At 39.1% G+C, this 26,483-nt stretch overlaps 3 protein-coding genes across 4 annotated transcripts in view; all 3 read right to left on the minus strand.

The window, feature by feature from the left end:
• The window catches only part of LOC146609284 (class I histocompatibility antigen, F10 alpha chain-like), a 28,171-nt gene extending 22,384 nt beyond the window's left edge, over nucleotides 1–5,787 (minus strand). Inside the window, exons 1-4 of the mRNA XM_085346279.1 lie at nucleotides 5,730–5,787; nucleotides 4,383–4,643; nucleotides 2,394–2,672; nucleotides 1,967–2,269 (exon numbers count right to left, since the gene is read on the minus strand). Coding sequence (XP_085202405.1) covers nucleotides 1,967–2,269; nucleotides 2,394–2,672; nucleotides 4,383–4,643; nucleotides 5,730–5,787 — 901 coding nt within the window. The remainder of the gene's footprint in view (nucleotides 1–1,966; nucleotides 2,270–2,393; nucleotides 2,673–4,382; nucleotides 4,644–5,729) is intronic.
• A 2,055-nt stretch (nucleotides 5,788–7,842) lies between these two features.
• Nucleotides 7,843–15,529, minus strand: LOC146609285 (major histocompatibility complex class I-related protein 1-like). 2 transcript variants are annotated; one of them, XR_014905055.1, is made up of 7 exons: nucleotides 15,426–15,529; nucleotides 12,093–12,353; nucleotides 10,616–10,894; nucleotides 9,835–10,152; nucleotides 9,409–9,500; nucleotides 9,012–9,118; nucleotides 7,843–8,904 (listed from the first exon to the last, which is right to left on the minus strand). XR_014905055.1 is itself a non-coding variant. In XM_085346289.1 (6 exons), the coding sequence occupies exons 1-5, from the start codon at nucleotides 15,490–15,492 to the stop codon at nucleotides 9,448–9,450; spliced, it is 978 nt and encodes a 325-aa protein (XP_085202415.1). In that variant the 5' UTR covers nucleotides 15,493–15,529; the 3' UTR covers nucleotides 7,843–8,904; nucleotides 9,409–9,447. The 2 variants fall into 2 exon arrangements, 1 of the variants encoding a protein (XP_085202415.1); XM_085346289.1 differs by lacking the exon at nucleotides 9,012–9,118.
• A 707-nt stretch (nucleotides 15,530–16,236) lies between these two features.
• On the minus strand, nucleotides 16,237–25,809 carry LOC146609286 (class I histocompatibility antigen, F10 alpha chain-like). The gene is made up of 7 exons (XM_085346987.1): nucleotides 25,755–25,809; nucleotides 24,832–25,098; nucleotides 24,106–24,384; nucleotides 23,240–23,554; nucleotides 22,825–22,917; nucleotides 22,222–22,403; nucleotides 16,237–16,338 (listed from the first exon to the last, which is right to left on the minus strand). The coding sequence occupies exons 1-7, from the start codon at nucleotides 25,807–25,809 to the stop codon at nucleotides 16,237–16,239; spliced, it is 1,293 nt and encodes a 430-aa protein (XP_085203113.1).
• Nucleotides 25,810–26,483: the final 674 nt, after the last annotated feature.

Genomic DNA, 26,483 nt, shown 5'->3' on the forward strand with positions numbered 1-26,483 from the left:
TGTTCTCTTAAAAATCTCACCTAAACTCACATAAAACAGCAACAATTGTAAAACTAAATAAAAAATACCTTGTGATTTTTTTAACATCAAATCACACACAAAAAACAGAGATAAAAAAAACAGAGATAAAAAAAACAGAGATAAAAAAAAACCAGAGAAAAAAAAACAGAGATAAAAAAAAAACAGAGATAAAAAAACAGAGATAAAAAAAAAACAGATTAAAAAAACAGATAAAAAAAAGGGGGGAAAGCGGAACACATTTTATGAAAGCTTTACAGTTTCTGGCCAACAAAAGTCACACTAATGTTTCACTGAACTGCCTTTAACTTTGATGATGGCATGCATTCACTTCATTAAGCTTATACTGTTTCACATATTTATTTTAGTGGACAGTAGATGTGTGAAAATGATGTTTCATGAACCACTTCAATAGAAACTTGAGCCTGATGACTCCTGGCATCAGGATCTTGTCCGTGTCATCAGGGAAGACAAAATGTATTAATGGAAAAATCTGTTCATTCAGTGTAGTCAGGTAGCCAGCTGACCCCACGTTGACCTCCAATACATTTGAAGGCTGTTACACTACCCAGGAAAAAGTCCATTTAATGTATGAACTGACTGTGAGCAGTGATGTCTGTCATTTAGGCTTCATAAGGAATCATTTTCTCTTGGACCTCATGGTTTTCTACAGCTGTAGGTCGGAAACACATCGTTAGTCCACAACACTTTTACAAACAACTGACAGATCTGAAAGACTTTTTAGTGCACATAAAACTCAAAGAAAACAGATCAGAAACATTTCACTTACGAGATGGAGGTCGTTTGTCTGTAATGAAAGAAAGTAAAAAACAGGGTTTGTTAAACATTATGTATTTAACTCTGTGATCTTGTCTTATTATCCAACAGTCATTCTCAGTAAACTCTGGCTCTGAGCCTTACTGTAATAACTGCTGGATGAAACAGTGTGATAAAGCGATGACAGACTCGACCACATCTGTATGCTTTTCAGCATCATTTTATTCACACGGTTGCTGTTAACACGCGGTTGCGGCTTTCCAGTTGCTCGCGAACATACACACCAACAACAACACTGAAATCCAGGACCCAGCACACTTTTAACCCGGCGAGGCATCTTTGCAGATGCCCTGCAGGTGCGTTCACCTCCCCTGCAGCAGCACCGCCAACCACACCCCGCCACAAAAACTCAAAACTCAAAGTCCTACAAAATCTGCTTTGTCCTCTCACCTGTCTTCTTTTTGTAGATAATGAATACAATCACAGTGATCACAGCAAGAACACCCAGAGCAAGAATCATGTGGATGATCATGAAGAGGGAATTTCCTTTAGATCAAAGAAAAACAAATCAGAACCTGAACAGATGAAACAGGATAGAGAAGATCACCAATCAAAACAGATAACAGCACTGATTATAGACAATAAGTCTGTCACTATATGCTTTACCTGTTGTTCATATCTGAATATATTCACTGTGTCTGTGCTTATTTACCCACATTTAACTCTGATGTCTTTGTGTCTCTTGCCCACTGAACTTCTGAGAATAAAAATATCCTTTTTAATTTAGTCAGTAAACTTGATTCCAAAATCAAATCATTACCTCTACTCGTCTTATAAAACTCTGGAGTAACTATACTCTGTTAACTGTGGCTGCTCATTCACAAGGTAAAACATGATTTGGGAAAAAGCATTAGTGTTTGGTAAAGAGTCTTAAATTCCTTTTATGTTCTTAGTTTGGAAATACAACTCACTTTTATTTTCAGCAGGCTCACAAAATTATTTCAAGATAGGAAACATGTCCCAGTCTAGACTTTAAGTGTGAAATAAACTGACAAAATTGTTCTATTTTTAACACATAAAACTGCATGAACTGCTCTTTACTATGCACTATTATATTACAGTAAACTAAATGTGTGCTTCTGACCTTCATCACTTCTGAGAGCAGACTGACCTTCATTGGTTCTGATCACTGCTCTGTCCAGTCTGGTGATGATGTCCTTATTCACACCACAGAGCTGAAACACACAATCGTAGCTCCTCCAGTCCTCAGGTTTGACTGATGAAAGATCCAGATCAGCAGAAATCTGGAGGGTCCCATCATTGTTGGGCAGGATCTCTCCTCTGTTCACACCCTCATGAAGCTCTTTCCCATCTTTCCTCCACAACAGTTTGGCTTTGTGTGGATAGAAACCTGTAGCGTGGCAGGTGATTGGAGAGGAGGAAGACTTCTGGAGGAAAGACACTGAGGGAAGAACTGTTGAAAAAATATAAGTGTTCGTTATTGTTATTATTACAAATTGTATGTTTGTTGACAATCAATCAACCTATAGCTGATTGATTGTCTTTCCAAGTCCAGTTAAAATCCAGTGTTATTGCACCTGTTCTCCTCAGAGAGCTCCCTGAATAGTTCAGATACTTCTTCAGCCACTTGGGACAAATGTGAGTGAAGTAGTTCTTCTGTCTGGCTGAGAGAGCTCTGTCAGAGTCGTACTTCTGTTTAGCGATGACTGCCTGTTGCTTTGGAGCGATCCACGTCTCTGTCTTAAGGTCAAACGCCAAAAAGTCCTCGCCATCGTAACCCAGCTGATCATAGCCGGTCACATTATTTGTTTCAGTATCCCATTCACAGCCATACATCTCCTGATAAACATGCACACCTGAAAGACAGAAACAGTACAGTGAACCAGAGCAAAGCTGCAGCACAGTCTCATCTCAATACAGACACATCAACCAATCGACAGTCACTGAAACAGAGGATCTACTGTTTCTCCTGCTGTTTACTGGTTCAGTGGAAACTAATTAAAACAAACTCTCATCAACACAGTTTAAACTTTACAGAGAAAAAACAGAAACAGACTGAGATGCTACACTCTGAGTCCCTATCTAACCTGCACTTCTATAGACATATATAAATAGGACTACAGGTTACACGCCTATATACATAATATAGGCACATACAGTATTTAAAGCTTAAACTAATCATGACAGCACGGTGGTTAGCACTGTTGCCTCACAACAAGAAGGTCTTGAGTTTAATTCCACCATCAGGCCAGGGTCTTTCTGCATGGAGCTTGCATGTTCTCCCTGTGTTTGCGGGGTTCTGCGGCTTCCTCCCACAGTCCAAAGACATGCAGTTAGTGGGGATAGGTTAATTGGAAACACTAAATTGCCCATAAATTGCCGAATGGTTGTCTGTGTCTATGTGTTAGCCCTGCGACAGACTGGAAACCTGTCTCTTGCCCTAAGAGAGCTGGGACAGGCTCCAGCAGCCTCTGCGACCCTGAAAAGGAGAAGTGAATGGGTGGACTAATCGTGCTCTTTATGATTTGAGAGATGGAAGCTGCTGATTGGTTCCCATCATCAAGTGGCCGCTTTAAAAACCCTCTGCAGCAGTTGTTCCCTGGGAGTAACTGACATCAGCAGCAAACCTGTCCTTGGCCTCCAAACCCTTAGCGACAAATTGTCATGTGTGTCTTCAGTGAACTGTTGGGTTTGTATATAGTGTTGTAGATACTCTTTTAGTGAAAGCTACTGCCTGAATGCTAACAGAGGTCTGTGGTCACATCTTGTCATTTTGTCTGTGTCCTGTTTTCCTTCTCTCACCCCAACCGGTCGCAGCAGATGGCCCCGCCCCTCCCTGAGCCTGGTTCTGCCGGAGGTTTCTTCCTGTTAAAAGGGAGTTTGTCTTTCCCACTGTCGCCAAAGTGCTTGCTCATAGGGGGTCATATGATTGTTTTTCTATCTATCTATTATTGTACGATTTACTGTGCAATATAAAACGCCTTGAGGCGACTGTTGTTGTGATTTGGCGCTATATAAATAACATTGAATTGAATTGAATTGAATTGAATCTCAGAGCTTACAGTTTATTTGACCAATAGGAGGGGAGCAGAGAGAAAATCCTCCATCCAACTTTTTGTCTACTAAAAACTGACATGTGAAAATAAAATTGATAACAAACCAAAAACCAAATAATAAGACAGCATCCAAAGTCCTAATCAGGCCCCATCAAATCTGAAAGCCCTCATCATATCATATTATCGTCCTTCTCACACTACAGGCTTACTTGTGGTAGCAGGCCGAGCTTTAACCTCACTACTATAGGAGCGTTCCCAGTTTGGATTGCAGAGACAGACCTGCTCTACTTTTAAGATTAGACTTCCTCTGTTTTTATAAACCACTTCTGCACCTCATTAAACTGTCTCCTGTGTGTTTGGTCCCTCAAAGTCACTGCTGCTGTCAATTAGTGCTAAACAATTAAATTAGTGTGAATGGAACATTTTTAAGTTTTAGTGGTTGAAAGTTGGATTTTATAGAAACTGAATCACAAAATCCCAGATGTTTCTAAACGCCTGTTCATTACTCACCCCCTGTTTCATTTAGGCGCTGCTTCACAAATTCAATGTTCCCTTTGAAGATCTGCTCATCCGCGATGGATGCCCGAGTCTGTCTGTCCCAGTACAGAGCTCCTTCACTCTTTGCCATCCAGTCCTGCTTGGGACTCTCTTTTTTTATTTTACTGTCATAGTACGTGAATGGCTGCCCATCTAACACGCCCACAGTCACAAACTCTGGAAAATGTGGAATTCCTGATGATGCCGTGTAGAAGTACTGCAGCAAATGTGTAACTGTGGCACAAGAAAATAACACACAGAGGAGTATACTGTTAAACATCAGAAACATGATTGTGATTATCATTAGATTTTCCATCATCATAGTTTTTATTAGAAACCTTAAAACTTGCTTTCATTAATACATTTTTGCAAACACCTCACAAATATGCAGATTTATAATAATTTGATCCATTTCAAAATGTCTTTTTATTCACTTTATCTGTGAAATATTATGTAGGTGACTATTAACATATGATGTTCACATCCTGAAATCTTTCAGCCATTACAGCATACTTTGTACAGGTGCACACACATGGTGTAAATGTCATGCTTGTTTTTTGGTTTTGCATGAGTTGTTTTATAATTTTATAGTTCTGTTTTTAATCCCTGTAGTTGTGACAGTCATTGCATTGCACTCAGTTTATATTGCCCAGGATAGCCCCATCCTGCGAGAGTTCATGCCCCAGAAGGACTCTGGCTTTGACCTATCAGGGTGAGCCTTACCAACAATAAGAGAGTGTAGCGGGAGGGATGATGAGCAAGTCATGGGATGGTTATATTTTAAAGAGATCTGGCCATGGGGGCAGCAGAAAATGTAGCAGAATTAAAATATTAGAGTTCTATAAAGATATTTTAGTGCGCTAAAAAAGCTATAATGTAGATACTATAATCATAAAACAGTCATAAATATACTCACAAATGCACCTCTTCATAAATCCTGTTCACTGTGTTAACCAGTTTACCAGCAAAACCAAGACGCTGGCTGTTCCACTCATCTTAAACTAACTTTTATGGTTTGGGATTATAACTTCACCCACAGCTGAATTAGTTTTTTGTTTGTTAAATATAATTTTGATATTTTGTTCTTTTCTTCAATGTTTTGACCCCCTTGGAAGAGGTGTTTACGTATTTACTGTTAGTTTTTTAAATTGTAAATACATTTTTTTAAAGTTGTTGTTGTTGTTTGTTTGTTTTTTTAAACTTGCCTCTGCTTCCTTGGCTACACACTGCTATCCACCTGTTCAGAAAGTTTTTCCCTTCACATAAACACAATGCTGGTTCGGCTGTTATTATAGAAGATAACTACATGGGTCAACTCACCTGCTGCTGCTTCGGATAGTCCAAGAAAAATCACACTCAGAACAACGAAGGTCTTCATTTTTGCTTAAGAGCTGGTAGATGGACAAATTGGGAATTTTTCTGTGCTGTAATTAATTCTTCTCGGGAGACTGGCAAATGCAGGGCTGGTTGTGCTTTATCAGCAGGTGGAACTTTGGCCTGACCCTTAGATCCAGACTTAAATGTGACAGCATCACTAGAGAGATCTGACCTCAAAGGAATCAGCCAAGTCAGGACATTACTTTGATTGAGCCCTTGTAACTACACAAGCTGGAAGAATATCAGGCTGGTCATGCTGAGGTAGACTCCAGATTCAGCTCCGGTCTGTCTAACACTTCAGGAATGGGCATGACTTTGCCTCCAGCAAGTCAATACCTTTGATAGGCAATGCAGAATGAACAGCAACTTTAACAATCCCACTAACTAAGGAAGACTGGATGTGAACCGTGTGCAAAGAGGCAGATATGAATCTGTGTTCTACTCCCTGGACAATGACACTAGATTGGCAGAATGACTCCTCTGAAAATGGTAAGATCTCTTCTCTAATGATGGACTGAGAGGCCCCCGTGTCTCAGTATTTTTACTGGCTGCTGACCTTTCGGATTCCCAGTCAGTGAAACTACTCACTCAAGGATGAAGGGTTTGAAACAGGGATCAGGGTGGTGATAGTCAGGCTGCAATGTCATTCCATTCTCTGTAGCTTTAATCAGTCCCACACTTTTGTTTGTGAGGAGAGTTGCTGTTTGCGCTTTTATGCCAGACACTCTGCAATGAGATGACCCTCATGCGGAGGTGAGCTCACGGGGAGGTCAATGTAGTCTCACTGGCCTAGCAGCGGAGCGACCAGACTCAAACCGTGCAGGGTGCAAGGCTGTGGGTTTGTCTGGATGAGATTTAGGGGTAAAAAAAACCCAAAAAACATTCCTACGTGTTGTTTGACATTGACGTCACCTTCTGTTCATTTAAGAACATTATGACTCTCTCAGGTAATTTTTTAAATCCTCCAATAGCATTAACTCGTGCAGTGATTCATAATCATCACCAACTCCTTTAACAGCACACCATTTATCAAAAAGATCCTCTTTTCATGTGCAAACTCAATGTATGTTTGGCTGCTAGACCTCTTGTGATTCCTAAATTTCTGCCTGTAGGCCTCAGGTACCAGTTCATAGGAACGTACAATTGTTTCTTTCAACACTTCACATTTCATACTCTGCTCTAAGGAAAGTAAAGCTACCACCTCCTGAGCTTTGCCCACTAATTTACACTGAAGTAAAATACTTCATGTCTATTGGCCAGTTCATAGCAGTAGCCATCTTTTCAAAAGCATTAAAATATGAATCTACTTCAGACTCAAAAAAGGTAGGTACTAATGCAATGTTCTTGCTCACTTCAAAACTTTTGTCAGACTTTTGGGGTTTCTTCAAGTGGCATGCGTCTTCTGCCCTGAGGATATCTTCAATGCTTCTACTTGAAGCTGCTTTAACCTTATTTCCTTTTCAGCTTCTATCTCAAGCCTACGGATCTGTAGCCGGAAATCATAATCTGCTTTTTGCACCTTCTCCTGGGCCTCTATCTGTAAATGAAGTAAGCGAACCTTAAGCTTTGCATCACTGCTAGATTTCTGGGGTTCTGGACAGAAAGGCTTAAAGCGAGACAGGGTTTGTGGAGCTGCATCTGGCTTGACTTGGGCACCCGGAGGTGTAGCAATTATAGCTTGTTTTTCCGTTCTATCTGAAAAAACAGGATAAGCAGAGGTTCCAGGGGGAGCTAAAGAGTCTTGAAAGGGGACCTCAGTCATAGTAGGGCTAATTAAGATACCCAACTCAATTAACCCCTCCAGCAATGCCTGCTTAATGTCCCTTTTTACACCATATTTTGGTACCAAAAGTTTATAGTGAGCAGCAACACTTCATGGCACAATTCAATCTTTTTAACAGTAGGTTGATTAACAAAATCAAGCAGGTCAAAACTCATCTTTGATGGCAGCCATGAAACAAAACCACCTTAACTTGCACCATTTCATCAATTTAGATCCTCTGGAAAAGAGTAGAATTCTTAAAACTGAGTTTATTAAACAGTGTTATATGCACAGCAAAACAGTACAATACCGCACAACAGCATATAGCAAGCCCGCAAAGCGAAGGGTGTAGAGCCTTTAAGCACAAACAGCAGAGACACATAAAATGACAGCCAGGAAAAAAAGCTGCCCGGGGCATATCCAACCTTCCTTTATATGGGATCAGTGATCCCTCTTCCTGCTGTTTGGTAACTTTCCATTCCTTGTTTTTTACTTGGACCGTATTAATTTTAAACTAATAAGTACTTTCTTAACACTATAAATATCAATATTACCCCAATTATTGATGTAATGTGTTTGTCAATCCTTTCCCCCCAAGCGGTTGTCAAACCCACTTCCACTTTGTAGCTTTTTTAATCTCCGACACTTGTGTCACTTAACCTTCTGGGCTACTCCATAACTTTTCCGAGCCCTATTCCCAGCATCCATCATTTTTAATTGGGTCCCTTTGTCAGTTTTATGGCCAGAGTGAGTCCAAAAGTCTACAAATCTCACAGATAACAGTTAATCATCCTGACAACCTTGGCAAACTCTGGTTTGAGGTGGGCCACTATATTTGATAAAGAAAGGTTTTTCACAACTTTGGGAGAAAAGAGTCTCAGGTGCATCCTCAGCAGTGCCAAGTTGAATTAACCCTATGTTTGGATGGGGTTGGCCATAACACTATCAGAGGTTACTTATTGATCCCAATTATTACATTTCAAACAGTATTCATCAGCATGTGCTCATACAACAAGTGGCACAAACTTTATTAGATGTAGATAATATTTGACCTCAATTTATGGGTCTTGTGATTTCGAGCATGTAGGTTAAATGCTTAACACAGTGATTCCAATATATAAAACACTACAGTATAGGTGTGTATGGTGTATACGAATATATGTGATTACATAGTATATATGTGAGTATATGTCCAGTGTATACAGGTATATATGTCATAAAAAAATCCACAACATAACTAGATCTTAACACTTCATTTTATGATGTGAATGATGAACAGCTGATGAGGTCACAGTTTATGGGGGCAAATGAGGCTTGTTGATGCTTCTTGTTTCAGTCCAAAATTTGTCCATAAACCTAAAAAGACAAAATAAGATATATTAACATTCCCAGTTCAATCAAGCAATGATCTTGTGATTTTGAAGCACAAAAAATAAGTAAAATAGTAAATGTAGTAATCTCACTGTTTGCAGGGCTGTTTGTCATTTGCTCTAGAGACTCAGAAAGTCACGTCACAAACACACTGTTAGTCCACATCCTGCTCTGATCTGAAATTTTCTCAAGAATGATCCTGAAAAAGTTATTTAACATAAAATACAGAAAACATTTTATTCTACGCAGGGCATAGGGGATCAGAGAAAACAGAATAGAAACAAGTTTTACTTATGAGATGGGGGACGTTTTTCTCAATTACAAAGAAAAAATAATTTCAGTTACATTTATAAAATGTTATACATCGTATCTTTTCTCACATTGTCACACAGCTCCTATTCTTATGGAACGGTGACTCTGGCCCTTGTGGAGCTTATTCTGTTTTGGATAAACCATCGAGTAAAAGGGATTTCTGTTTTTGTCTCTCACCTGTTCTCTATTTGTAGTCAATGAAACCAATTACAGCAATCACTGCGAGAACCATTGTTTCATGGTCGCAAAGATCCTGGCGAGGAAATTTCCTGTAGATGACACAACAACAAATAAACCATAACCTGAACAAATGAAACACGTTAAAAGAGACAAACTTCAGTTTGGCAATTAAATAAAAATACGGGGAAAAAGATACTCGCAAATTTAAATAAACAGTGAAAAGACAGCAAAGTGGGCAATAATTTGAATCAGAGCGCTCAAAACTTTAAATGTTAATATTTATTAAGAAATTAACAAATCAGTATCAGTATGAAAAATTTAATAAATCTGTATACAAGGGGAGGAATTAAACTTTTCATCAAACTCAAATAAAACCACGTGAACTGCACCATTTTTACAGTAAACTAAATGCGTGTTTCCTACCTTCATCACTTTTACCCTTGTTGGTTTTGATCACTGCTTTGTCCAGTTTGGTGACGATGTCCTCGTTCACACCAGAGAGCTGAAACACACAGTTGTACCTCTCCCAGTCTTCAGGTGTGACTGATGAAAGATCCAGATCAACACTCATCTGGAAGGTCCCGTCATTGTTGGTGAGAATCTCTCCTTTCTCCACACCCTCATGAACCTCCACTCCATCTTTCCTCCAGACCATCTCGGCTCTGTCAGGATAGAAACCTGTAGCGTGGCAGGTGACTGGAGAGGACGGAGTCTTCTGGAGGAGAGACACTGAGGGAAGAACTAAGGAGAGAAGAGAAAGATAGATGCTATATTACTATTATGTACATACTAATGTAATTCCTGTGGGATGTAATGTAATTTCAATGCCTTAGTTAAGGCTTTAAAAAAGCCTATTAGCATGTGTATGTATGATAAAGAAATGGAGGCTGGGAGAGACTGGTTATAAATGTCAGTGTGTAAATGGTGGATAAATTGGGCCAGAGAAAATTGGGGCAAAAGGAAAATATGATAAAAAAACAAAAAATAAACAATTGTAATTAATATGTAGGAGTAACAGAGAAATCAGGAGAAAGGTAGAAAGAGGCAAATGTCAATGTGTGAATGGAAATGAGAGAAAGAGAAAATTTAACTGTGATGTTTTTTTGATGGGGCGAGGGTGTCAATGCTTTTATGTTTTAATGGTCAGAAAAAGAAAAATATTAAGATTGTTCTGGCCAAAAAACAGCATGTTATATGATTTCACCTGTTTTCATCAGAGAGCTCCTCCCATAGTTCACATACTTCTTCAGCCACTCAGGACAAATCTGGGTGAGGTAATTCTTCCTCTGTGTGATCAAAGCTCTGTTACTGTCCCACCTGTTTTTGGTGATGACAGCCTGTTGTACAGGAGCAACCCACACCTCTATCTTCAGGTCAAAGCTTATAAAGTCCTCTCCATCATAACCAAACTGCTCATATCCGTTCACTTCACCTGTTTCATCATCCCATTCACAGCCGTACATCTGCTGCACAATGTGAACACCTGACAGAAAAAAAGACTTTACATTAGGAACAACTGTAGAACACAGCATACATTAAGAATTGACAATATCTTTACAAGAAAACACTGATCCACGGTCATTTATTAAGAGAGGATATTAACATCTGTTGTTTTTGGCTCAATGGAAGCCACTTACAGATAATCATCACTGAACAGTGTGAGCATCTTAGGGAGATAAATACTGGGGAAACATTTCTACATACTCTCTTTATCAAAGAAAAACAGCCTCCATAAAGACCAACACACATGTGCCTGTGCCTCGGAGCGACTGAGGGACCCTTTTCTCTTCAAGCAAATCCAAGAGTGTCAGTACTCACTGACTGGCTAGCTGGAGACTCGTGCCAGCCCTCCTGTATGCAGATTGCAGTGTGTCAACCCTCAAAGACAATTGGCTGCCTGGGATCCTGTGATGCTCCAAGAAGCAATGACTGGTTGATTGTACTCACCTGTCGCTGCAAAAGGCTGGAAATTGTTCACTTAGTGGCTGCTGCTTAGGAATAAACATGCAGTTTGTCCTTCGTGCCTCCCTCTTTGAACTTTGTTTGTTAACCTTTGTACATGGTTCACTTATCCTGATCCTGGGTATTAAGGATCAGGATAACTGCAACCAGTTATCCTTCTAACAAAATCCTCTAACTGTGAGAAACTACACACCAAACTGTCCGGAGGTTTTTCTAGAAGCTTCCACTGAAGGAGAGTTTCAGTCCAGGATTGTTTTTAATAAAAGTCAAATACTAGTTCACAATAATTGTAAAATATTCAAACCTCAGACTGATTATTCTGATCCTGCTGATTTTCTGGAGATTATTTTCTTATTAATCAATTATTGAGAAATTGTATCAAAAACAATCATCAAGGTTTCAGAGACAAAAAAAAATCCTAAATATAAACAGAAAACTGCAAATATTGCAAATCTATCTTAATTATTTTGATCAACTAACCAGTTAACTGACAAATTATATCAGTTTATACAAACATGATCCTTAAAGCTGGTTGAATTAAATTAAAGCTTTCCAGACTGTAGTTCTACATTCATTATGAATTATTATGTTAATAATTGTAATCTGTAATCTGAATGAAACATTTTCATTTGTATACAAACCTGTTTACTACTGTAAACAAAACACACTGAAAACATTAAGAGCACGTGTATCATTAAAAAAATGAAACATGAACAAACCTCCAGTTTGGTTGAAGCGATCCTTTGCAATCTCAATGTTGGCTTTGAACGTCTGCTGGGAACACCTGGAGATATCAGTGTTCCTCTCCCAGAATTGTGGGTCTACTGCACCATTCACCCAGTCCTGTTTGGGCACCTCTCTCTCCGTGTCACTGTCATAATAATTAATCTGAACATCATCAACCATCCCAACAGTCACAAACTCTGGGAAGTTTGGGACTTGAGAGGACGCAGTGTAGAAATACTTCAGAGAGTGGGTCACTGTAAGAAACAGTTAATGTTGTGAGATCTCAGGAACACAGATTTTTTTGATTTTTTTAAAATAACACAATAAGAAAAACTGCAGCACGTTAAAGACATCCTGTAATAATCCCGCTGTCCCTTCAATAAACACAAAATAGATTTATGAATACCCCGCCTCTCCCCCTATGACAGCTGGGATAGGCTCCAGCGTCCCCCGCTGCCCTGGGTGAATGATTTGAACTCATTATAACTTTAATTTGACTATATTTTCATTTTCACTGTTAAAGAAAGTACACATTACTTCTAATCTGTTTTGCTTTTGTTAGCTGTTGAATTAACCATAAACTCGATTAAGTTTCTTCTTTCTTCTGAATAAAGCAGCATGACTTCTAAAGTGAGTTGTTCTCTTTTCTATTTCCATTTTTTATATCACAAATTATAGGAACTGATTTAATTCTTTTGATGTGACTGTCCAGACTTTGTTTTTTTGTTGTTGTTTTTTCAGAATTTCAGTGTTGGGTTTTCTAAATATCAATATCGATGCTTTTCTTTGTTTATTTTATTTCTCATGGATTTTGTTAAAGCTTAAAATTGTTACAGAAAGCTTTAATTCCAATATCTTTGATTGACATTATCAATAAAAAGCTAATGTTAAGTAACTGATATTCTGAGAATATTATCTTAAGCATTTTGGATTTTATCTTTTATTCATTAATTAAGTTTGCAGGTGAGTTTTCAGTTATCAAAAGTACATGGATTTATCTGTTAGTGTTAGTGACCAAGGCACATAGTGAGTAGTAGAACCTCAAAATCCCATCCTTTCGTGAACCTCGGGACCAAAAAATGGTCCCGCCCCAAAAGTGCTCTAAAAATGTTATATATCAATATTTTTTTCTACTTTAAATTAGTCAATCTTTTAAAACTACTTCTGCTTAAAATATCCATGTCAAGTTTTAATTATATTTTCATTGTTTTAACCCTTTAAATCCCAGTTTTATTACATGAGCGCCCTGTTTTTTTAGCCCCAAAAAACAAAAAACTTGAATATTTTCCAAAAAAAACATTTGAGGTAATATTCAATTGTTATTATAATTAGGCCTTTAGATGGACTAAAGATTGGCACCAAGAGTCATTTCGATCGCCTTTTATTTTTTTTCCAGGAGCGCATTTCATAAAATGCACACTATCGACCACGCCCAAAAAGTGCAATAAAAATATTAAATATTAATTTTTTTTCACTTTAAATTGGTCAGTCTTTTAAAACTACTTCTCCCTGAAATATTCATGTCAAGTTTTAATTACATTTCGCGGATTTTAACCCTTTATATCCCGGTTTCGTCACATGAGCGCACTGCTTTTTTTGCCCCAAAAACATAAAACATAAAACATAAAATATTTTCCAAAAAAAACATTTGAAGTAATATTTTATTGTTATTATAATTAGGCCTTTAGATGGACAAAAGATTGGCACGAACATTAATTTCGATCCGGTTTTAATTTTTTTTCCAGAAGCCAAAAATGTCCCCAGGCGGCGCTGCTGCTCCTGCTCCCCCGGGGAGGAGTGCCTCTGCCGCGGGTGTGTTTCGCGCAGCGCCGGAGCATATGGTTCGGTTCCCGTGTCTGCAGCACACACTTCCGCTACCACGTGAAAACAAATACGTCATTTCCTGTTGATTAAAAAATAAAATAAAAAATCAAACGAACCTAAGGGCAGAAAATGGTCCGGAACGAGCAGCGGGGCAGGCTGCTGTGGTACGCGGGAAATTAGTGTGCCTTTTCCGGGTATCTGTCTCGAGCAGGCCGCTGGAGAACATGTGTATGTTCCAGCAGGCGTCACATGTGGAGCAAGGGCGCCACCCGGTGGACAAATAAAAAAATTACAACTCTAAGGCCTGTAGTCCAAAACGAAACCTAAGCTGGAGACCTGACGATCGATTTGACCGTAATTTTTCTGGCGTGAAAAATAGCGTTTATAATGGGTTTCAATGGGGCACAAATCGGCCACGAGGTTCGATAGTGGATGTATGCCTTTTATTCAGCCATTTAAGCTCATTTAAAAAACTCAGACTGAAATTTTAAAATAAAATGGGAAAAAAATACATGTTTGAAAATTTGGCTATACTCCATTAAACACAGTGGAAATGGCGTGGAATTAAAAAACGCAAAGGCCACGAAATGGTCCCAGGTTCTACAGAGGGTTAAAACTTCTCATTAGCGCTCACTGGTTGAGGTTGAGTGTCTTTAAATTGCAAAACTTTTCTGGCATTTCTCACTTCCAGCTTCTTATTGATCATTCAGCAGTGATACCAACATTAGCTCATGCTGGTATGTAAAGTGTATTGGCACTTTACATACATAAACTGTATTCAATTATAAAGAAATAATTATTTAATTTGTATCTCAATTCAGTTCACTTGAATTCGATTCAATTTTATTTATACACCTAACAACAAAAGTCCCCGCTTGTGGGGATAGGTTAATTGGATAATCCAAATTGTCACTAGGTGTGAATGTGAGTGTGAATGGTTGTCTGTCCCTGTGTGTTGGCCCTGCGACAGACTGGCGACCTGTCCAGGGTGTACCCCGCCTCTCGCCCTATGACAGCTGGGATAGGCTCCAGCGCCCCCCCGCGACCCTGAAAAGGAGAAGCGGGAGCGAATGGATGGATGGACAACAAAAGTCACCTCATTGCGCTGTTAATGAAGCAATAACATCAGAAAAAAACAAAGTATTCACAATAAACTCCATTTAATGACATGTGGCTCTTTATATACAGCTTATGCTGAACAAATAATTAAACATCTAAGTTTTTTACAGATACTTTGTGTCAAATGAACTTTAGTGAACTTTAATGGTGAGCTGTTGTGTGAAAATGTTTTAATTCCTTGTGAAAATTAAAATGGTATTCCGTTTTTAAAATAACAGTTTTGATTATTGCCACCAGATTAGCATCAGGCCTCCTCCCTGATGTTTTATTTGTTAGAGTGCTTGGAGAGACAGAAGAGTAACAACGTTTAAAAATGCGTCATGAACGATTTAAAGACGGGACTCGTCAAACAGTTTTCGACAGAAATCGTCAGTCAAACTGACCTGCCGCTGCTCCCTGTATCCCCAGGATAAGAAAGAAGATGATGACCTTCATTGTGACCATAAACATGCAAACCTTTGACAGACTTTATGTTTCAGTTGTCCAGAAAAAGCTAAAGCTAAAATAGGAGAAAAGGAGGAGAACTAGGAGGTACGTCACCACTGGGCTCCATCTGAGCCAATAAGAATTTACTCTGAGAGTAAACGTCACTTAAATCTGGGGTAAACGCACCCTTTAGGGTTATCAACGAAACTGAAAGTAAAACATCTTCATATGAACCATGAATGATGAAGGGAAGGGTTAAAGTTTGGTTCATCTTATCTTTATTATCTTTTATGTTATGACAGGTGTAGTTATGTTGGGTATACAATGTATAATTTATTTATGTATTTTTAATCTGGGGTTAGCTGTTTGGTACAGATTGCCTCTGGGGTCTGTGAGGTTACAGCGTCTTTAAAGGCACAGAACAAATTTTAAAATTTGTTTTTGTGCAACTGATGAGGAATACATATCAAATATGATTTCGCCGAGCTTCACTGAATCGTGGTGGTTTGGGCTCCCTCCAGTGGATAAAACCTCGTTAAGTTTCTCAGTGGATTGATTGGTATTAATTTTAAATCAATATGTGTGGCGAGGGCCGCCTGTAAGGGGGAAAATGATGAAAACTTTCTATTAGTACGTAAAAAAAAAAAGAAAAGAAACCATAAAAAATGCTTCACAAAGTACTTATAAACGTGTTTGTTTCCTAGCATTAGTTTTGTTTTGTTTTTGGCAACACAGAATAATTCCAGTCAGCCTCTGCCCCCGCCCTCATTATTTCACGGTTTGGTTTGGTCCAGGTGTACGTTCCCAGCTGATGAGCTGGAGGGGCATGATGGTGGCTGAGTTGAGAGCACAGCTGGACTGGCCATCGGGCTGTGGGCAGACAAACAGAAGAAAAAGGTATTGAGGTGAAAAGGAACACAATTTGTCCCGTACTTCTGCTAGAATGAAAAAAAGACACAAAGCTGGAGTTATTCTGTGTCTTTACGCTGCACAGCTGCCTCTTCTCTCCCCCTCCTGTTGCTAATTCAATCATGAAACTGATCAATGATCAGCTGATCGGCTTTTCTGATGCAAGTCCTGTCTCTCTTGCTTGTTTACCGCCCACTTTGCGCCAGAAAGAGGAAACCAGCGGATGTCGCGCTAAACAACAGCAGCACGTTTAAGCTTGATCAGCTGTTGTTAGAATTTATTTAATATTACTTCTTAGTATCAGCTGATGTTTGCTGGAGCCACAGCTGTAAAGCTGCTGGTCATGATATCGGATTGGATATCTGGTGAGAGGGAAACATGAAGATGAAACCAGGAGATGTCCTTACTGAACCATCAGAGCTGAACAGGTGATGGAGAAACAGGTTTACCTTTTAGGTGACATGGATGAGTTGAAGGGAAGTTATGAACTGTTTCTGAGAGACAAATAACCCCAGGATCCTTTCTACATAGCTGACAGCTGGGTGATTCTCTTTTTGCAGCAACATTTCATGTCCTCATATGAATGTGCCAAATATGTAAAACAAAGTAATTCAATTATGTGTTTAAGTGTTTGGCATTATTGAAACATAATTTAAACATAAATAGGTTCAATTCTGTCCCAGACTATTTTCTGCATGTCATCATTCTTTTCCCACTTTCCTCTCACTTTCTGCACTGTCCTATCCACACATTCTATCTACTTTCAACTGAAGGCCAATTTCACTAAAACCACTGACGGTGTGTAACTGGGCTTGTTCTTTTACACATAATGCATATGGTTCATACAAAAAGTTTGAATTAATCTGATTGAAAAGACAAAATCCAGTGCTTAACAGTATCAAGGTAAGTGAGAAATCTGCAGTTTTGAGTGACAAAAGTACAAACTGCTTTGATGAGCTGTGACATTCATATGGAAAATTAATTAACACAATAGTGGTGTTTACAAAAACAATGAGAAAGTCTGCTGTGGATGAGGAAATACGTCACTGATTTGAGAACTGCATTAAGAGTGCTGAGTGTGCAGCTGTGTGAAGGCAGGAATAGGACCCAAATGCAAACTCGTGGAGGCGGAACTTAAACTCAAAGACCTCAGCTTTATTGCTGGCATAAGACAAAACAGAAACTAAACTGGGAAGGCTAGAAACTGAGCTTGAAACAGAACACAGAGACAAGTATGAGGGACGACGCGATGACGAACAGGAACACACGCAAACACTAAATACAGAAGGGGAACGGGCAAAGAGCAAACACCTGGGAGACATGGCTGACACTAATTACAAAGACGAGATGGGGAGGAAGCAAAACAGAATACATTGACCTTCAAAGTAAAACAGGAAACAGTGGGCACAGAACTAAACCTATACTAAACAGAAGGGCACCAGAACAAAACCTAAGAACTAGAATACAAAAACAGAAATCAACACTACAAGTCATATAAAACAGAGAAATCACAGAATAACAACAACAATAATAATAATAATAATACACAAAATACTTGGGTCACCAACCTAGGACTGTGACAAGAACTGCATCAAAACAGTGAAGAAAAATTGTTAACTTCTGTTGCAGCAGAAACTTTTTCTCAGAAGTTCAGTGTTGAAGATTCCTTGGTGAAGTTCACAAGCTCATTCAAACTTTTTCTGTCTTCTGTTCAGATAAAAATCAAATATTTATTAATGAGGAGGGCTTTGAAAATATAAAATACATCATGGAATGAGTGAAACCTACTGGTAAAACTCATTCATCGTGCACATAATTAATGTTTATTTTAAAATCAGTCAATACAGCACAAACCTGACTGAATGCAGTACTTGTATCACTTACCGTTGTCACAGATAATATCTCCAGCAGAATTACCAGGTGTCTTGGACACTAAAGAAAAAAACGAAAAACATCCAGATGAAGGACTATAAATAAAAAACTGGACAAGATAAATAAATAAAAAGATACAGTTACTTGATCACTAGTAATATGTAACATATATAATGATATACAGGATTCACTTTAAAGCCATGACTGTGACTGCTGTAATGCCTGAGCTTTATGCCAGTACTTCTTAGCAAGATAAGAACTGGCAGCTGGAGAGGTGTCCCTGATGTCTAGAGCTGGTGGGACAAACCAGTTCCAGTGAAAAATGCAGAAATATTTTTAATTAATATGTATCGAAAAAAGATTGCAAAAGCATTCTTAGAAAGATGGCTATATGTAATGTTAACAGTTAATGTGTGAGCAGAGATCAAGTACACTTAATTTTAATAGTTTGTGATTTGCTGTTTATATTTTCTCTAGAAGGATGATCAGAAGAAGTCTTTGAACCTGGGGAGAAAAAGTAAAAGACCACGACTGTTGTTCATGTTTTTATCATGTCAGTGACTTATTGAGGGGCATTAAAACTTTTAAAAAAATGCATTTGGTTAAGTTTCTGTCTTTTACAGGTTAGCTATCCCAGTGGAGGTGATGAGTAACAGATAATAAAACAACGCAAAATTGACATATAAACATTTTTGACATGTCAAAAAAAAAAAAAAGAGTGACCAATATAGCCACCCTTCTTTTCAATAACTGTCACAAGCCTTGCATTCATGGAGTCTGTCAGTTTCTTGATCTGTAACTTTTTGAGCAGCAGCAACTACAGCCTCCCAGCAGTGGCGGTCCTAGCCCGTTTGGCGCCCTGGGCGAACACTCCCTCACCACAACATAACCTAACAGACCTACACCTTAGTTCACAGATTCACTTTGTCTAAGGTGTATTTCTGGGATTTCACACAACCCAGGATTCAAATCATGAATACATAATGAGCTTGGATTTACAACATTACGAATGAAATGTGCTCTATTTGGAAGCAGCCGCCCCCTCCTCCCCTTTCGACGGGTTGTGTGTGAGACTTTAAATCATCAAACTGTAAATTATAAATTTTAAATTGTTATTGATCCCTTTACCCCGAGTCCTAAAGTGTATATTTATTTTCTTACTCTTCTTATATATATATTGTTTGTTTACTTGCACTGCTGTAACTGGAGCCTCGTCGTCTCGTCTCTCTATATACTGGACTGTATGTAGCGGAGATGACAATAAAGTTTACTTTGACTTCAGCAGCGAGCAGGCGCACCGAGGGCTCTCGCGCTTACTTTTCGTGTATAGAATTTCAAAAAAACATCGGTGCAAATTATAAGTCTGTATCATAATGTCTGGTGTTTTTGTGTTTGTTGGTTTGTTTTTATTTTGTTTTATTTTGCGAGTTGGTTATTAGATGCTGCTCCAGCCGGCCAGAGAATCCCCCGCCGCCCCGCCCTCTCCTCCCAGTGCCGCAAGCAGCAGGCGCACCTCGCAAATGGAGGGCACCCTTACTCCCAGCAAATGGGCGATCGGTGCCTATGCCATTCCCAATATGCGCTGGCTGACGTCGGGGCAGCATGAGTACGAGCAACTTTTTTTTTGCCGATGCCCGTGATGCCGCCCCGGGCAACCGCCCGTGTCGCCCGTATCTAAAACCGCTACTGCCTCCCAGACACTGTTCAGAGAGGTGTTCTGTTTTCCTACACTGTAAATCTCCCATTTAAGAGGGCCCATAGTTTCTCAGTAGGGTTTAGGTCAGGTGAGCGAGGGGGCCATGTCATTATTTTTTTTTTATCCTTAAAGCCTTTACTGGCTAGCCATGCAGCTAGTGCTCCATGCATATGACGGAGCATTGTCCTGCATAAAAATCATGGTCTTCTTGAAAGATGCAGATCTTTTCTGGTACCACTGCTTAGAGAAAGTGTCTTCTAAAAACTGGCAGTAGGTGATTTTGAGGCCATCCTCAACCCGAAAAGGTCCAACCAGCTCATCTTTAATAATACCAGCACATACCAGTACCCCACCTCCACCTTGCTGCCATCTGAGTCGAAGTGGAGCTCTGTGTTCGTTACTGATCCAGCCACAGGGCCCTCCATCTGGTCCATCAAGAGTCACTCTCATCTCATCAGTCCATAAAACCTTTGAAAAATCTGTCTTCAGATATTTCTTGGCCCAGTCTTGACGTTTCAACTTGTGTGTTTTGTTCAGTCGTGGTTGAGTTTCAGCCTTCCTCACCTAGGCCATGTCTCTAAGAACTGAACACCTTGTAAATCTGGACACTCCGGGTAGGCTGCAGTTCTGGAATATGGCAGCAGGAGGATAATGGGTTCCTGGTAGCTTCACGTTTGATTCTTCTCAAATCTTTGGCAGCTAATTTTAGTCTTTTTTTCTCAAAACGTTTCTTGCGACCCTGTTTGCTATTTGCAACAAAACGATTGATGGTTCTGTGCTCACACCCCAATATCTTATCAATTTCAAGAGTGCTGCATCCCTCTGAAAGACTGAGAAAGAGAAGCTGCCTAACAATTATGCACACCTTTATATAGTGTGTTAATCTCCTTAGGCCACACCCTCACTCATTACGCAAATACACATCACCTGATATCCTTAAATCCAATAAGCACTCAAGTTTATACAGATTGAAGTTGGAAAATATGCATAAAAATTATGATATGGCCAAAATTCCGTAAATGGCCTGCATTTGTATAGCGCTTTTCTAGTCCATAGGACCCCAAAGCACTTTACACTACATTCAGTCATTCACCCATTCACACACACATTCACACACTGGCGATGCCAAGCTACATTGTAGCCACAGCTGCCCTGGGGCGCACTGACAGAGGCGAGGCTGCCGGACACAGGTGCCACCGGGCCCTCTGACCACCACCAGTAAACGGACTAGATATTACAATCCTGCATTGCTTTAAGTGGAAAAAATCTTGAGGGATGGCTGTTATTAGGAAAGGCAGCCCAGAAACTTTAACAGCGGGTCCCATCGTTGTGTGCCTCAATTTCACAGGCTTGAATTGAGATTTACTCATTACTACAAATCTCATTATAATACGGTCATTAAATTAAGTCAGGTTTTCAAAGAAATTTAAAATGTACTTATAAGTTTGAGGACATTTGGCTGTAAAAACAAGAAAACACATGTCAGCTGTAAATACAGGAATACTGATACCCAATCCTTCCTACACTACTGGTTACCTTGGACCATATAAATAATTATATAATTATGACACTGGTGCCCTAAACATCACTTTTGCTTCGGATGTTGCTGTGTCTGAACCCGAAACTTATTTCAATTTAGAATCTGGACAAATAAGTAAAATGCTTAAGCCATGAACTTTTTTGTCTCACCTGTTTTCTTTCGATAAATAATGTGTCACGGACCCGGCTCTGGAGGACTCGGGGGTCCGTGAGCAGGATGGATTATTATTATTATCATTATTATTATTATTATTAGTGTTGTTGTTATTTGGGGATGTGTGTTTTTCTGCACTATGCTGTGTTCGGGTTTCCACTCATATGCAGAGGCAGGGTGTGTACATGTGTGGCTGGAGGATGGAGAACAGCCACATGCAGGCCTGATGGGTGTGGCCCTGCAGGAGGACTGGCCACACCTGAAGTTCCTGCCACACACCTGTTGGTGATCAGGGCTCGTCGGGGGAGCTACTTAGGAGAGTGTTGGAGCTCCCACCGGCGTGGGATCATTAAGCTAAGACTCCAAGTCAGTGTGTAGTAGTAGGAAGTGCGGATCGTGCACGCGCGGGTTCAGTGTTTAATGGCTGCTTCTGTATTGTCCTGCAGGTGGAACGAGGGACCAGAAGGGCAGCACGCACAGGGTGTGCAGAAACACAACTGCCGGGAGCACTAGCACGGACGTCGGAGGGGAACACACACATGGGAGTCTAGGGAGCAAAGGGGATTTATTGTGCATCTGTTACCTTCACTGTAAATAAAGTGCACTGTTTGCGTCGCAGAACCATGCATTTTGGGTCCTCATTCCCCCATATCCCCACGGTCTGCCAGTCAGACCGTGACATAATGAGTCCAGTTACAGCAAAGAGGACAACAAAAGCTTCAATGACAATATAGATGATCATGACCCTGGACCATCCTGGTAAGGCTTAAAAAAAGAAAACAAATTTGTTCATTTTTTTCAGAAGAAGCGTCATAAATGATTGTTTATTGGTTAAAATGTTTTTCTGTTATGTCAAATATGTGCTTTTTAACTTACATTTACTGAAAAATATTCATATTTACCACATAAAAATAAAAGTAAATAGAAAACTGTCAAATAAAATTTACACTGTTATCTTTAAATTCCCACCCTCTTTCTAAAGGTTTACTTATGAAGTTTTTCTAATGAGATTTACTGTTCTTAGACTGGCTTATACCCAAAGTCTACAGCTTTTGAATCAGACCAGTAAGAATTAAGCCTTACTTTCACTGGTCCTAATCACAGCTTTGTCCAGTTTGGTGACGATGTCCTCCTTCACACCAAAGAAGAACACCGAGTAAAAAAGATTTCTGTTTTTGTCTCTTACCTGTTCTCTTTTTGTAGACAATAAAACCAACAGCAATCACTGCGAGAACAAGCATTGCAACGATGATCAGGATGATCATGGCGAGTGAATTTCCTGTAGATGACACAACAACAAATGAATCATAACCTGAACAAATGAAACATGTTAAAAGAGACAAACATCAGTTTGCTAATCAGATAATGCAAAAAAAAGATGCTCGCAAATTTAAATAAACTGTGAAAAGACAGCAAACTGGACAATAATTTAAATCAGAGCACCCAAAACTTTAAATGGTAATATTTATTAAGAAATTAACAAATCAGTATCAGTCTGAAAATCTTCTTAATCATGTATACAACTTACACTTTTCATCAAACTCAAATAAAAGCACATGAACCGCATGATTTTTACACTAAACTACGTGCATGTTTCCTACCTTCACTTTTACCCTCGTTGGTTTTGATCACTGCTTTGTCCTGTTTAGTGATGACGTTCTCGTTCACACCAGAGAGCTGAAACACACAGTCATATCTCATCCAGTCTTCACGTCTAACAGATCCGAGGTCCAGATAAACACTCATCTGGAAGGTCCCATCATTGTTGGGAAAGATCTCTCCTTTCTCTACACCTTCATGAAGCTCCACTCCATCTTTCCTCCAGAACATCTCAGCTCTGTGAGGATAGAAACCTGTAGCGTGGCAGATGACTGGAGAAGAAGGAGTCTTCTGGATGAGAAACACTGAGGGAAGAACTGGAGAGACAGAGAAATTTTACTGATTCTCTTTTTAAACAGTTATAATAATTATTATTATTATTACTATTACATTGGAATATGTACAATGCTGGTATTATGATTACATTTAACAAAATAACCCTTTTTTTCACATTTTCAATTTTCCACAGCGATCATGCCTAAAACCAGAATAAATTTCAAATACAACATCAGTTGACCAGGTTGTGAAACAAAATTCGAACTTCAAATACAAAAACAGAATATCATGTGCAAACAAAACACACTCAACCACAAGGTACCCAGCTTGTGCTCAAGAAAATGTTATAATAGCAATTCCAATATTTCTCTGTATTTATGAAAATATTATAAAAGAGATTTCTTACTCAAAAAAAACACACATTTAAGATGAGTTGTATTCTCCCATCTCCTTCTGCATGTTTCTTAAATGCAATTAAATATTATATTTCGCTTTATAATTACAAAAATGTAACATTGCATTACCTAAATATTCCCTTCCAAAACTTGGAGAAGACGTGGCATGAAACTAAATCAGTTCGAGTGAAACCTACCTGTTCTCTTCAGACTTTCCTGACCATAGTCCACATATTTCTTCAGCCAGTCAACACAGTCCTGAGATAAGTACTTTGTCCTCTTTGTATTCCAATCTGAATCACGATCCCACTTATTTTTGGTCATGACAGCCTGAGGTGCTGGAGTGATCCATGTCTCCGTGTTTACATCAAATGTTATGAAGTCTTCTCCATCATAGCCGTACTGGTGATATCCTCGAACATCTTCAAACTCATCATCCCATTCACAGCCATACATTAACTGGACAACGTGGATACCTGTGTGAGAGAGAAGCAAAATCATAGTGTGTTCCAAAGAAGTATTGATCCACAGACACCAAAACAGAAGAGCTGATTACTTCTTAAACAGCCAGCCGTCATATAAGATGCAGAATGAGACAAAAAGACAGTAGCTGGGGTTGGCGAGCATAAATTTATTCTGATTTAATCTATGGAGATAACATGTCATTTTCAAACATTTAGTGATTGTTTATTATTGAGTCAGAAACACTGCAAATGAGCAGCATCTGATGGTCTCTGACTCTTCAGTGTGTGTGTTGAATCAGACTGTTCTTTATTCAGGTGTGAGTTCAGACATGAGTCCAACACAGAACAGACATATAAATAAAATGATGTTATTTACAAAAACTGGAGTAATGCAGTTGGAGAACATGTGAGTGCTGGTTTACAATGAAGATGAAAAGATAAGATAAATCTTAAACAAACCTCCAGTTTGATTGAAGCGGTGCTTTGCAATTTCAGTGTTGTTTCTGAACACCTGCTCAGCATTACTGAACCCTCTACTCTCAGTGTCCCAGTACTGTGGATCATCTTCTGTGACTTTACTCATCCAGTCCTGTTTGGGCACAGCTCTCCTGGTGTTGCTGTTATAGTGAATCATCTGAACATCATCGATCATCCCAACAACCACAAACTCTGGGAGGCTTGGGACCTCAGAAGATCCAATGTAGAAATACTGCAGAGAGTGAGTGACTGGAAAAAAGTTATTGACAACTTAAAATCCCATGTTTCATTTCATTTTGTATATACACAATACACAGTAGATAATTAATCACTTCAATAAACAATATAAAGCTGAAAATAAACCTAATAATATATTCTGAAAACATTTTTTATTCAAACTGACAGAAAAACATCCAGCAACAATTCACTTAATAGCTCAGTATGAAACGTAAATATAAACAAAACCCCAAACTTAAAACACGAAACTGAAAAACAGCTCAATTTGGGTGTTTTTGTACAGAAATGCAACCTTTGATAGCAGCATTTACAGAAACACAGAAGCTGTTTCGTTTCCACATAAGTCAAAGTATTTAGGCTATGATTAAATTTTCAAAATCCCTTATATAAACATATTTGTAGTTTATACAATGATTTGAGCTACATTTGTTTTTAGATTACACCAGGTGGGCTACATCATGTTTCTCCTGCGGAAATACATAAAAAAGTACAGACTAATGAATGTTTGCAAAGCAAGCTATAAATACACAGTTGATAGCCAGCACACGATTACTTAATGAATATGTATCAAAATAAAACTCTGCTCTTATTCTTTGAGAAGCATTAGGCCAAGACCAATCTGTGACGCCTGAACAACCCTGTTTTCCGCTTCAGCGCCCAACACCTACCTGCAGACACACACACTGCGCAGCAGAAGAGGAGGAGCAGAATAATCGCCCTCATTTTTAATGTGAAACAGAAATGAGAAGAGAAAACGAACAGGCTCGGTAATTACTGTAACTTCTCCATAGTCGAGAAATTTCTTGCCAAAAGTGGTCGTCTCAGAAGATGGCTGTTTTAGGGGGGCATGTACGTTTTTCAGTGTGCCTTTTGCGGGTTTACGTTTTGCACGTACGTCACGTGGGAGATGTTTTAATGATTGTATGAAGAAATATACCTCACGTGGGCTGTACTCCAGTAAGCAGATTTAGCTAACAACTCTGAGATGAGGGAAAACTCTGAGTTAGTTACAGTGGTAACAGACTTTATGTCTTAAACTTGCTAGATTGCTAGAACAGATTTTCTTAAACTAACTCCCTCTGACTCCTCCCCTCCTGCCGCAACTGAACTGCGTGACTGACACTCCGATTCATTTCCTTATTCATAACGTCGCTGTCAAAGCTAAATTATCCCACTGAAAAAAAAATTCTGCCATCTGTAAGTGAAAATTCAAGGTTATTTTCCCATAATTTCAACTTACTTAATCAACATTGTGAAAAAAAATCAAAAACAGTCAAAACAGAACAAATGAATCTGCAGCAGTTTCAATTTTTAAAAACACTGAAATCCCAGTGAGAGGTTTGTTTGCTATGAACACTTTTCAAGCCTGTGTATCTCAAATGTCAGGACAGTGATGG

This window comes from Diplotaxodon limnothrissa, linkage group LG22 (genome assembly GCF_057381915.1).
Source record: "Diplotaxodon limnothrissa isolate DT_005_m linkage group LG22, D_limnothrissa_male_GT1.1, whole genome shotgun sequence".
Taxonomy (NCBI): domain Eukaryota; kingdom Metazoa; phylum Chordata; class Actinopteri; order Cichliformes; family Cichlidae; genus Diplotaxodon; species Diplotaxodon limnothrissa.